The sequence below is a fragment of the Drosophila santomea genome, chromosome 2L (assembly GCF_016746245.2).
Source record: "Drosophila santomea strain STO CAGO 1482 chromosome 2L, Prin_Dsan_1.1, whole genome shotgun sequence".
Classification (NCBI taxonomy): Eukaryota; Metazoa; Arthropoda; class Insecta; order Diptera; family Drosophilidae; genus Drosophila; species Drosophila santomea.
Window position 1 is genome coordinate 8,891,771 of NC_053016.2, and position 13,501 is coordinate 8,905,271.

Below are 13,501 nucleotides of genomic sequence, written 5' to 3' on the forward strand. Positions count from 1 at the left end.
TCTAACAGTAAAAGTTGCTTATGTCACGGCACACACACAAATACAAACATCTGCGTTCAAACCCTATTTAGTGGACCAATCTGGCAACACTGGGGAGCCGAGTAAAGTTGTTTAACTTGTTTCTTTTTGGCGTGCCACAGCAGTTTTTCTGCTTTTTGCTTTCGTGCTTATCTTTTGCGCATTTTCTAACAGTCCCCCCTGTCACCTGCCACCCCCTCTCGGAAATTCATTATTTCTTCTGCCCATTTGCTTAATTAACTTGTCGAAAAAAACACACACCTAATACAAAAACTTACACGAGAAAGAACTCCTCAAAGGTTTATTTTTGGCTTATGGTCTTCTATTGTGTTTTTCTATTTAGCATCTTTATCTAGTGGAAGTAAATTCTCGATTTAGTCACGTGTAAAGATTTTGATCTATCATATTTAACCAGACGAGTTTCTCTTTAACAAAAGTGTATATTGACTTAGAAGGCTGTTCATTTTATCAGCAAGTTACGAGAATAAATATCTCCGAACGACTTAAATAGTTCTTTATTTTTAGACCCAAGAAGTGAGTTGATTGCTTAATTTTAGACAAATGCTTAGAAATATGACAATTACTTTCTTTAAACGATTGTTTTTCGAGAATCTCTACCTGTCTCACTCTAGTTTGGTTCTCCCTTTCACACCAAACCAATTAGCAAAGTGAGGGGCGCCTCCGATCCTAACGAACTTCAATTTCAAAGTCGTTTACGGCTCTAAAAACCTGAGAATTGTCCTAAGCAGGTAGCCCAAATAGCCCATCCCAAAATATCCACAGTTGTGTAATTCAATATTATTCTTGTGGATATTTGTATATTGCCCAAACAGGATCTTAAAACAGCTCTCTTTTCGTTTCTTTCCTCGTTTGCCTTGCGATTGGGTATTGAGTTGAGTTTTGAGTTTAGGTCACTTTGCTTTAACGAGAATTTGTTAGCCGTTCGTCGTTTGTTTTATGTTTATTTTTCGTTGTTTTGTTGTCTCTTGTGAGGCCAGCCAGCACGTTCAGGCAAATGCTTAAATACTTAAGCCTGCTTATCACGTAACCCAGCTCAAAAGCAATCCGTGGAAAGCCGTGGAATAACACTACCGACTTGAAATCCAAGAGCCAGAAGGCACTCACTCACTCACTACAATAAAAGATGTATTGCCTGGGAGTGGTGGAAAAGGAAATATCAATCTTTATCAAGTCTTGGGTATATCATCATTATCTGCTGCATTTGCATGTATTTCGTTATGATCCTGTAACTGGCGCCTCGAAATTGTTATTGGAATATGAAATAAAAATTTATATTACATTTTTTATTAATATATTTACAATCCATAATTTTGTGGGTAACTTTCAGGGAATCAAAATGTAAAACTCCACACGCCTTACTCATAGTATGCTCTGGAATCTTGAAAAACTCACTTTTGTAATGATACCATCTCAAGTACAATATGAAGTCACTGTTTTCCTTAGTAATCCCATTTCCTACATATGCATTTCTCAACTTACACTGTAGTTGCGCCCTTACACATTTCTCTCAACTCTCGATTGGCTTATCAGTTTTGGCCCTTATCGCATTGCATTTGGTTGATCCAGACAGGGCCATTAAAAAATTACAAAGGCAGCACTAAAAGTGCCGTTTCGAATTTCAATAGAAATCAATTCAAGTCTACTCGTGTTTTCTCAGCTTTCGTGAAACTTTTGTTTATAGAAAATATTTTCTCCTCATCTTCGCTTCCATGGTGTTCTTTTCATGGAAAGAGGGTCCATAAAAAATAATAAAAATAACAAACCAAAATGCCATTAAAAGGTAGCTTGAAATTGTCATTAAAAACTGAGTAAAAGGCCGAACAAAGGGCCTGAAATTGGTGGGGAAATCAACGGGTGGAGTGAGTGAAAGATATAAAATCTCATACATACATACATACATACATGGAGGGGCATTAAATTTGTTACTCCAAAATGTAACTACCGAGTCATAAATGTTTGGATTACAAATATTTTGATGGCAGCCGATTAAACAAGGCGGGAGGTTTACTTTTAACTTCCTCTTGAGTGTGTGGATAATTCCTGGTAAAACGCGATTGGCATCTCTAACCTCTCCATAAACATATATAAAACAACTAAAACAAACGAGGCGAAATGTTCTTAACAAATGAGCAAACAGTAAAAATTCTCCTCACGATGTAAAGTACTGCTATACAGTTGCGTTCGAAAGAATAGTGTAAATATGATGTCAAGCTAAGAAAATAATAAAAGTTAAACCATTAAATATAGTCTTATAGATGGAAAATATATATCATATAATCTATTCGCTTTTTCATGGACTTTAAATAACTACTTTGTCATACATTACCTATTAAAAGTGCTTATATCTAATCTTAAGTTGATCCTTCGAAATTGTGCGACCTCCTTGCGCTATTTTGTTGACCGCAGCTGTGCGGCATGTGCTTATGTGTGGCAGGTACCTAAGAGAGTTATTCATTGTCCATGTTAATTATCGGTAGGAAAAATGTATGTTTTCCACTCTCAAACAGGCCAAACCACTTGTGTGGCTGCTTGGCTCAATTTATAATGCAAACCAGGTTTAAAATCGAAGGATCCTCCGCCTAACGGTTATGCGGCAGTACACACACACACACATACATGCACACCTTGTCTCAGATAGTAAGGCACACAGATACGAAAAGGTAGTTTTCGGATGCCTCGTCGAAGGTTGCAAATAAAAATCGGAAACAAGTTTTGTGCCCCATCTCTTTTTCTTTGCCTTTTCCTTAGGCAGCTCTCTTTGGAACTGGTTAAAACTCTTTTTCTTTTTTTTCGTGAATTGCGAAAGCCTGCACTTAGTTTTTTTTGTGCTTATTTTCCTCTGCGGTACCGTTAGCAATTTGCCAAAAGTAAATTGGCCCAAAGATTCAATTGCAATTTGCTGTTTTGCCTGTTGCGGCTGCCTGTTCATAAAGATTGCATTTTATGGGAGCCCCAAAAGCAACGGGTCAAGGTCAGCTACGTGCCATTTCATTTGTGGAGCTTTTTAGCAGCACGCCGTAAACCCGAAAAACCAAAACCCCAAACCCCAAACCCAATTCGCAAATCTGAAGGGGAAGGAAGACGAAGTCGGGACCACAACAGAGGAGGGAATAAAAATGTACAAAAAACATGACAAGCGAAAGCTATAGCTTCTTTCACTCCCTTTTTTTCGCGCCGCCGCTTCTTGACCGCTTTAAATTATTTGGCGGATTTGCTTTGTTCACGCTCCTCAAGTTGCTGGATTTTTGGATTTTTGTTTTCGACTTTAGCATTTACCTTTCGGAATCAGGTCAAAGCGGTTGCTTTCTTTCCCATTGCCACGCCCCAAACGGTTTATTTTGTATTCGGTTTTACTTTGACAACGCTTTCCTTTCGCACGCGGCCAGCATCTTAACTCTTTTCGGTATTTTTGCCGGGTCAGGCAAGGTCAATCAGACGTTCATATGTCACCGCCGCTTTACATATGCATTTATTCATTTGTCTGTTTTACTTTTTTAGTTAGGGACAAGTAAAAGTTGAACTGTTTTTTTCGTTTTTGGTGTCAACACTCACATGTCATTAAAGTCGCAACTTTAATGGCAATTGTGTAAGGCGTGAAAATTTCACTTTTCCAATTCGACACGAGTTTCAAGCTGCGATCTGTAGCACTAATTAATGGCAAGTCAAGAACAAAGAGCTGTGGCTTAAAACTCTGATTCAATCAAGTATAAATACTTCTATTGTCTTCTGATTTCCCACGACTTTTCATCAGGCTTTTAACTTTGAATTTTCTCAAATAAACAATTCTCTGCCCTTGGTATTTGAACTTAAGCGTGGAGCTTACAGTCTTTATAACTTAATGGCATAAAGTAAGAATTTATAAGGGTAATGCCTTTCACTCTACCAATAGGTAGATCTCTTAGAAAAATTGTACAATTGATTATGTCTTTGCAGCGACACTGCTTTTAACAGTTTTCTATTCACTACTATAAGATACAACTGTACACATTTCCAATTTAATTCCGACCCCATCTGATCATTTCGATATCGGTTTAACTGTTTATCAAGCTTCTACCAATCCGTCTTGAAATAGGCTTTAATTTCAATACAGCACCTCGCCCATTTTGCGTAAGCCGCACGCCGAGCATCGTTAATCATTTTGAAAGTTCATTAGATTTCGTTGGTTTGTTCCACTGAATTAAGGAACCAACTGGGTAGAAAAGACTTGAAATTGATGTTAATTATGTTGCCAACAGTTGCTACTAAAATACAAAAAATACAACAACAAAAATGATGAAAAGAAGAGGCAGGCAAGCGAGTGTGTGCGTTACAGTGGAGCTCAATGAACTGCGCCTAGGTCTCCTCTGCCCACGGCTACAGATTGTTGTCTCAGATTGCTATTGATGGCGTTTTTTCACTTGACTGGGTGCGTTTTGTTTGTTTCAAGGCTTCCACTTGCCTAATCCGTAGTAGTACGTTGCTGTAAATAAATGAAAACTGTTCTACTTACTTCACAGCCTCATAAATCAATTTTGGTTTTTAAGTTTCGATACGTCATTAGCTTCTACCGCATGGAAATTGTTATTAATCTGCTGCTGCTGCGATTCACTCGAACAATTACAATGCGAAAATCAATGAAGCTGATGATGATTGTCGATAATGATGGGGGCAACCTCAACCGACTTTGGCTGCAGCATCATTAGCATTTGCAGCAGGCTAACCTCGATTGTTTAGGAGCTTGGCTCATCTGCCTCCCAGCTGCAATCTGGCATCTTAAAGGAAATTCTTAAACCCATCTCGATATTCATTCACTATAAAAACGAGACACGTTTGATGTTCTGCACACAAAGCATAAATCAAATGCATAATGTGTTTGATTTATGGGGGTTTCATGTGTTCGTACGAGTTAGTTAAAAGCATGCCACCAATATTTATATTCAATTGCCAAAACAGGAATTGAAATTTCGTCGGCTTCCTCTGTTGGGTATTTTGTTGTTTTGATTGATTGTTTCAATGGCCAGGCATTTTTTATTTTTTGCCTTTTTGGCAATTAAAGCATCCATGAATTTGATGGACTTTAAGTAGTGTTGTAGTTTGCTTCCGCAAAACGCGTCGTACTTGAGCAGAAGCTCATTAAATGGCTGAACCTAATGTATTTATGTGTGTGACTTTAAAAAATCGCAATTACAAATCGGTGCAAAACCAAAGCAATATACGAGTAGAAGCACAAATCGCTGCGAATGGCCAAAAAACCGCTTGCCCAACTCAACTTTAATGACCCACAACGCGTCAATGTTCAAACAAATTTATTTCTCCCCCCGTTAGCAGTAAAATTTCAATTAAAATAGTGCTCAAAAATCGAGTTTGAAAAACGCGTGTGCAACGCCAGCGTTTTTGGTATCTCATCTCATCCGTTACCAAATGATTCCCTGCGTGAGTTTGGCCGAAACGAGCGTCATTGGCAACATGAAGGAGCGGGTCAAGGAAATGAAGGTGTTCGGCTGCCGACTCAACTTCTGGAACCACATTGGTCACAGCCTGACCAGTTCCAAAACCAAAGAAGGTAAATATCAAGTCGCCTAATGCCAGTTTACCAGTCTAAAAGTGTTTTACCCCGCGGTTGAAATATTTTTCGGGTAAATTATTTTCGGTTTAATCTAGCAAACATCAGGGGAAGAACAACGCAAATTAATTGACACAAAAATTTATAGTACTAATGCCATTTGTTTTGGGTGTGAACACATAACTCAGAAAAGTATATACAGGTTCTGTCGCTTGGATTCTGAAGTAAAGTTAATTAATATAACCGGCTTAAGCTTAAGAGAATTGCTTTAAATAAAATCTGCAAGTTAAATTCTTGTCTTGTCTAATATTATGTACTTGTGATTAAATATTTGGTTAATGTATCTGCAGTGCAATCTAGACAAGAGTGCAAGAGACGTAAAAAGTTCTTTGATTTTCTGTACACCCAAGTACTGCTCAAACAAACGTTTCAATATCTAAAAATATATATATATTCTTTCCGATAAGAACCACTTTATGGCTCGTTGTTTGTTTATATAAAGCGGAAGTTTTCACAACGAAAACAAATGATTTAATCTTGTGCAGGCAATCCCCGCAAGAAGTGCATCAATTACGTAAAAGTATTGCAGCGTAAACATCTCAAGAGGCTTTGCCATGCCAATTGTAAACACGAATCCATCTGCAGGAGGGGATCCATAAGCCAATTCTGATATGTATTGCCGCATAGCATGCAAAGCGAAAGCTCGACTTCCATCGCAGATGAGGCCAACTCATCCCGCAGAGGCGTCGCTGGCGATGATTGCCTTTCAATGCAATTGCAATGCAGCAGTCAGTCGAATCCTGCACTGAGCGGAATACTTGGTCTTTAGTTCAGCTAGCTTTAACTTCGAAGTGGGAACTGCAAGTTGTTAAACAGTTAATGGATAGAGTTGACTAGCTAATTGTTTTAGTTATGATGTTTATATTATTGGTAGTGTACTAAATGCTTATAAATATATCCTCGTAAATGGAAATATAGAAATTGAGGACCTAGTGTTAACTTGGTATATTTACATGAGAATCCATAGTTGTAGAGCAGTATTTTTCGGAGTGCTTGAGCCAAGCCAGCATTTAGCGACAGTCTGTGGATGCGATCGGTGCTGGCCGCTCTTGGATCTCCGCTCCCTGACAATTATCATGATTATATGGCCATGGCTCGGCTCAGATGGCAGGCGGTTATTAGATGATCGTCAGCAGTGCAGCCGGCGGAGGAGCATGCATAAGAACATATGACAGCAGCTGGGCGAGACGATGCCAGGCACACGATAAAGAAAGGCAGAAAAACAAAGGAGTATACATGGCAATTGCATAATTGAAATCAATTAGCAGTCGTCGACCAAGCCCAGAAGAAAACCTGAACAGCAGAAGCAGATCCCAGCTAGCCATCCATACCGCATCTAGTATCCACTATCCAGAATCCAGTCGCAATAAAACCGAAAGTGCCACGATAGGGTGGGTAAAATGGTAGATTCTACGATTCTCTCCAGGCAGATGCATCAATGCCAATCGAAAAGTCGGTTTTTGCATAGTAATTTCATATGAGATACGACGAAGATTGAAAGCTGCTCCATCATGCCCGCTGTAGGCCCCCTACTTTGCCTCTCCACCACTTTTGGGTCCATCGCTTGGCCCCCTTTTCCATCCATTTTTATAGCACGCCCCACTTGGAGCGTTTTGTGTGCGTTTTTTTTTTCTCTAGCTAGACTTTCGGTTTTACTGTGTGCTCATTTCGCTTTGTTTTCTTTTCTTGCGGCTGATTGGCATGCCAAAGTTGACAATAAAATTATTGCATTGTTGCTGCCTCTGTGACTCTGTGTGTGTGTGTGTGTGTGTGTGTGTCTATTTATGGCCTTTACTTAACAATGACCACAAAAATTTGCAATTTGCATTTGCAATTTGAGCCAAAAGCCCAAGCCATTGGCAGCTTCCATCTCTGTCCCACACGGCCACTTGTTGAATGTCGGTGCTTTAAAGTTGACCGAATCAATTGACCAGAAACATTCAATTTATTTTGCAGTTGTTGCTTTATGTACGATTTCATGTGCATGTCAAGCTGCGTTTTCAACGCGTTTTCCCGGTGTATTATTGTGGATAATGCTGCTTTTCGTATTCTATCAGGTGATCTTTAAAGTCTTAATGCAAAATTGTATGCAGGGTATTGGCGCAGTGTAACGCTAACTTTGTAATAATTACCTCAAATCATTTTGCTAAGTAAAAAACGTGTGATTGCCATGACGTCACAGAACTAAGTTCGTGTCGCAATGCGAAATCACCGCAAACTTGACGCATGTGCTAATTATTAAGGCGGCACACTTGTCACAAATCCAAAACACTTATCTTACTCGTGTTTAACTAGAACTTATAAACTTTTCAGATAGGAAAACCAATAGTAGCCCAGTGGCATGTGAATTCCGATACCATTTCCAATTTACCGCAAAATGGCCTTCGCGGGATTCGCATTCGTTTAAATTTGTCTGAAACGAAACCGAAAACAGCAACTGAAACTGAAACAGAAACAGAAACGCCAGAGACGCAAATCTTGTGAACCGGCAATGGCACGATCGACTTAACTCGGCTCAACTTAACTCACTTCAAGTCGGGTTAAGTTAAGTTAAGTTAACTTGGGCAGTCGCCAAACCAGTTGGCGAGTCAAAGCAGTTGCAAAAAGCGTATTTAAATATTATTGTAAATTGTCTTTGGCCCGTTGACTAAGCAATCAGCGGTGACTCTTCAGACCATGGGGCTTCCATTTTGCTTCTGGGCACGAAGCTCCATACGTGCAATTCTGCACCTGGGCCAGCTCACCCATCCGCGATCTCCATTCTTGGCTCAGTGGTTCTGTTGCCATGCTGCAGAAGCCAAGTTTACCATCTTACCATCCGGTCGACCACTATTATTTATTGTAAATTCAATTTGCATCGAGCTGCGAAACATTAAGTTATTGACAAGACTGACAAGAAAGACGACTGCCTGAAAATGGAAAAATGTCTTTCAGGCTAAACCGATAATAATAATAAAAAAAAAACCCGAAAAAAACAAACCATAAAACATCAAGGTCAGTGCGCAGCTCAAAAGTTGCTTATCAAGTTTATGATTTTGAATTTAAAGGCATATTCGTAGGGATTTCTCGTTGTCATAAATACAATTTCCATCTGTTGCCGCTGGTCTCTTAAATGGTTTCATTAAAAATGCATAAAAATGAAACAGAAACCATAGTTCGCCGCTGCAAGCTGCGGGCAGAAATTTAGCAGAAAACCCAAAAAATATTTCACATTCAAAAGCAAATCAAGCAGCAGCAACGCCCGCTTCATTTTTGACGTCATTTTTCATATGCAAATTGGTTCGATTGATTTCGCTTTGTCCCCGACTATTTCTTCCTTTGTTCGTGGTTTGTTTTATATTGTGTTAATTGGGGACATAAAACCCAACGGGGGGGAGTGGCAATCGCTTTGGGGCGGTCCCTAATCCCAACAGCTTTGTGTGCATTTTTCAAGTGATCACAAGGCGATCACCTAGGGATATAGGTTTTCGGGGGAATTCGGACGTGGGATTTATACGAATTTAAAAAGTTGCATAATGTGACTCCAAACACGATTGAAAATCGAATGGCCAAGAGATTAATAAAAGCCTTTGAAAAGGTTTACTCATTGTTAATGTAAGGAATTGAAATACTCTTAATATTATTCAATAATATATTAATCTGCAGTTAGAATACAAAAGTTATAGTATCATAATGGTTAGCATTACATGAAAGAATATCTATTTATACAGAGTGCTAATTATTCGTAATAAAAACGACAAGTTACATAAAAGCAAATCGAATGCATAATTCGATGCATTTTCTTGCCATAAATTGGCTAAACCATTTACAGTTGTGGCAATTAATCAAGTCATCTAAAGTTATTGGAGAAAGGAACACCCTGCGGCAATCCATGAGATACTCGCGAGAAACATTTCAATCAACTTGACAATTTATGTTCTGTTGCTGTAGATGAATAAAATAGCTGCAAAATGATTAGAATTCCGCGGAGTATCTTGGTTGCCGCATAGCTTTGCATTCATGGCGCATGCGTTAAAATGTTATTAACCCACATTTGCATAACAAATAACAAAAGAAAAACAGTGACGCGGCCACGATTACAATTTGTTGTTTGTCTTTTTGCCGTTTCCTGTTTGATTACTATTACTGCTGTGTTGTTGTTATTGTTTATGTTTCTGTCGCTGGTGTCGCTGACTGCACAATTTTTCAAACAATTTGCGTGTAATTATTTGTTTTCTTTGCTGCATGCAACTTGCCAATTAGTTAACAATTTTTCACACGCTTTTTTATGAGCCTCGGATGTAAACATTTAACCTTAATTTTTCTTCCCCTACTTGGTGGTATTTGGTTTTTTTTTCGTGAAGTGCGTTTCATTGCTGTAAGATGATTGAAATTTTCCAGTTACTTAGATTAAAAAAATAGTTAATTTTTACATTAACTCGTATTCTAGTCATTCTTTCTTGCATTTGTGTTTTCCCGAGTTTTCCTACATATTTACAAGTTTAGCTGTTGAAGGCGTTAAATGTTCTTTGAATAATTAATGTTTAAGCATGTGGCAACTGCTTTTCTTATTTTCTTTGCTGCCTCTGCTTTTATTTATTGCTTTTTACCACACAACTGCAAGTTGCCACAATTGAAATTTTAACCACAATGTTGCCTACTTTCAGGCAGAGTGAAGGTGCACAATAAATTGGGGCCAAACTAAATTAATGTTTTGAATGTCACGTTATTAAAATAAAATAATTCACAAAGCCTTATAAACTTTAGTATTAACAAATGGCGACTTAAGTTTAAAGGAGGTTTCAAATTGGGTAATGTGAAAAACAACATTTAAATAAGCTTGTTGAACAGAATATAAATATTTTAGGAAAATTATCTATTTGTTAATAAGAAATTAATTGAATTTAATAATTCTTGCAATATTCCGTCAGCAACATGTTGCTGGCACATTGGCAACTTTTGTTGCTACTGCCAACCGATTCATATTCATTAGCTACCGGTAACACACACACACAACTGCAAACACCTGCACAGGTGTGCAGACATCACCTGTCTCGCTCACACCCGCTACATTTCCCGCCTGTTGCTTCATCTTCGCAAAGAAGAAGAAGAAGAAGTAGTAACAAAAGAAACTGCCTTTTTATTTCGTCTTGTCTTTTGCGGCTTTTTTTCGTTTTTCCACACACTATGCTATTATACAAGTGAGTTTTTCGTGCTTTTTGTTCTCCAAAAACTTTAGCGAACAGACAAAGTTCAAAAGTTTTGTTTCGTTACATTGATGTAATTGTTGTAATCGCTTTTGTTGTTTTTTTCCGGCGTATGAGCATAATGGTAACTTTACCGTTAACATTCAAAGAAAATTCATTTTACAGTTGAAGGCGCATCGCTTGGTAAATACAACAAAAAATAATAGAAAAATTACAAATCATAGTTGCAGCTTCTTCACAAGCCTAAAAAACAGAAGAGCTGGATCTGAACTCTGCACCTTGATCGCTGATATATGCACATATGTACATAAACACATGAGTTTTCATAGCTACACCGACAAAAAATACATATATTTGCCATTATGTAAATTCCAAAATTTTAAACAAATTAATTAACGGGATATTCTTTCTGTTATTGTACAGTTTGTATATGTGAATTTGTATTATCTCGAAAATCAATACCTTCAAAGTTAAATGTTTTATGAAGCTGATCTTACATAATAAATATAAATATTAATATTAATATGAATAACGGTGAGTTTCAATGTGAATATCAATATGAATATAAAGTAATTAAAGTTACACAAAGTTATTCGCAGTGTTTGTTTATGTTGCTCAAGTTGTCGTCGTTTCGCTTGGCGGCTTCTGCTTTGTGGAGCCTGTTGCTTTGCTCTCCATTCTCTCCACTCTCCGCTCTCCACTGCTACAATTAAGTTTTACTTTATGTTTATGGCCTCCGTGTGTTGGAAGTTGTTTCTGTTGCTGTTGTTGTGGTTGTTGCTGTTGTTTTTCTCCGAGCCAAGTTGCTGCTGTCTGGCTAAAAAAATTTTAGTTGCCATTTCAGTCAGTTGGCTTTTAAACATTAACTGAAACAGTTCGCGTCGCGCAGTTAAAATTGATTTTTTTTAAAAGGAGAAAGAAATTTCTGAGAGATTATAAATCTATTCCAACTAGTTGTTATCATTTGATTTGTGTTGAAATTAAAATGAAATAACAAAGTTAACAAAAATAACTAATGATAGAAAATGGAAAAATATTTACGGCCTATGGAAAATGTTTTCAAGATGGCGACGCCTATGGCCATTGTGTGAAAGCAGACATCAGATATTGCGAAAATAAATAATTATAAATGTGAGGCGCAAGTCGAGATCACTAGAAACAAAATATTGAGCACAGGAAGCTCTGAGTGTTTTTTATTCGTGGGCCGCCTTAACGGTAAAAGCCGCTCAGCATCGCTGAATGGGAAACGCTTAAAGGTCAACAGCAACAGCAAAGCAGCAAAAGCAACAGCAACATCAACTACTATAATAACAAATAACAACTGCAGATTGCAAAAGGAAGCAACTGAGAAACCAGTTTGCGAACAACCTGAAACTGTAGTTCAAAGAATTGCAAATCGAATCAAAAGAAGAAACATAAAAACCGAACAAGCGATTTATGTGAAAGTGAATTGACACAATTACTGCAACATATCGCCGACCAAACAGTGGAATTTTACCGAGTGGAGCCTTTGCAGTCTTCACAGCGCATTTTCCCTGAAGCCGAACTATGATGCTTTTATCGGCACTGAAGCTGGGTAAGCTGCATTCATAGAGGTCTTAAGCATAAGGAAGTTTCCATTCTGGTCCCCGTTTTTATTGAGAAGTTTCACTTATAGCGATTGCTAAGATAGTTGTAACTCTCAGTGGTCCAAACGATAGTTTAGGATATAGTTTAGGAACTAACAGTATTATTTCATATATTATATATGGCCCACCTTATGGCATTAATTTTCATTAAATCATAAAATGTTTTCAGTGCCCTCCGTAGTTTTTCGTAGACCCTGATCTTGTTTGTAACTTCTGTGGGCGTTTTCTTGCGCTGCTGTCTTTGAGTCATCGCACAGGCATTTTGATTAGTTTCACCTGCTTGGAATAACTAATACAAAGTAGAGAACAAAGCAGCAAACACGTGTTTGAAAGTCTTGCAGCCTTTGATTTCTACAAACACTCGGTTCGAGGCTGAGCACCACCAGCTGCAACAACAATACCTGCCTTAATGGCAATAACAAGAATTGCAATTTGCATAACAAATTGTTGGCAGAGGAGTGTTAAAAGGGGGAGGGGCGGGCGAAGGTGGGGCGGTAAAAGCGGGGCAAAGACAAAGCACAATTACACAATTAGCTATAAATACCCGTACAACGGTAATGACAAATGTTGCAAGTGGGCTTGGAAATGCAACGCACCTGTTGATGAGGCACTCACTAAGTCGAAAACGTATGCTTACCTCTGGTATCTCCTCTCTCCACTTCACTTATAGAAAATTTATAAGAGAGCTGCAACTTATGTGCATATTTAAAATATGTACTTCCGTTTGGCAATTTTCAGGTGTTTTGAAAATGATTTAAATACTCAAGTGGCTGGCAACGGGAAAATCCAGTTGAGGATTTATGAATTTTAATACTCTGCCATTCAAAAAGTGGTTTACAATTTACGCATTTCTTCCTACTCTTACAAAAAATAATTCGATTTTTTTCCGAATATAATTAAATCAATATAATCAGACTAACTGGTCGTAAAGAACATATATTTTCCAACTAAGCAAATTACAAAATACTTCAATCTTTCGGAAGAAGTCAGACATCAAAGATAGCAATTTTCTTATTGTATGGTATGTATATGTAAGCAGAGAAAAT

The 13,501-nt window shown here is 38.0% G+C and overlaps 1 protein-coding gene across 5 annotated transcripts in view; it reads left to right on the forward strand.

Annotated features, from left to right (window-relative positions):
* Positions 1 to 13,501, forward strand: part of LOC120448693 (tyrosine-protein kinase Btk29A) — a 43,148-nt gene that overhangs the window by 24,186 nt on the left and 5,461 nt on the right. The window contains exon 2 of one of the 5 annotated variants that reach the window (XM_039630867.2): positions 5,344 to 5,581. The exons of 2 other annotated variants lie outside the window; for them this stretch is intronic. In XM_039630867.2, coding sequence (XP_039486801.1) covers positions 5,440 to 5,581 — 142 coding nt within the window. In that variant the 5' untranslated portion in view covers positions 5,344 to 5,439. Of the gene's footprint in view, positions 1 to 5,343; positions 5,582 to 12,281; positions 12,404 to 13,501 lie in introns of those variants that run through there. 2 more of the 5 variants (XM_039630875.2, XM_039630885.2) reach the window with 2 other exon arrangements.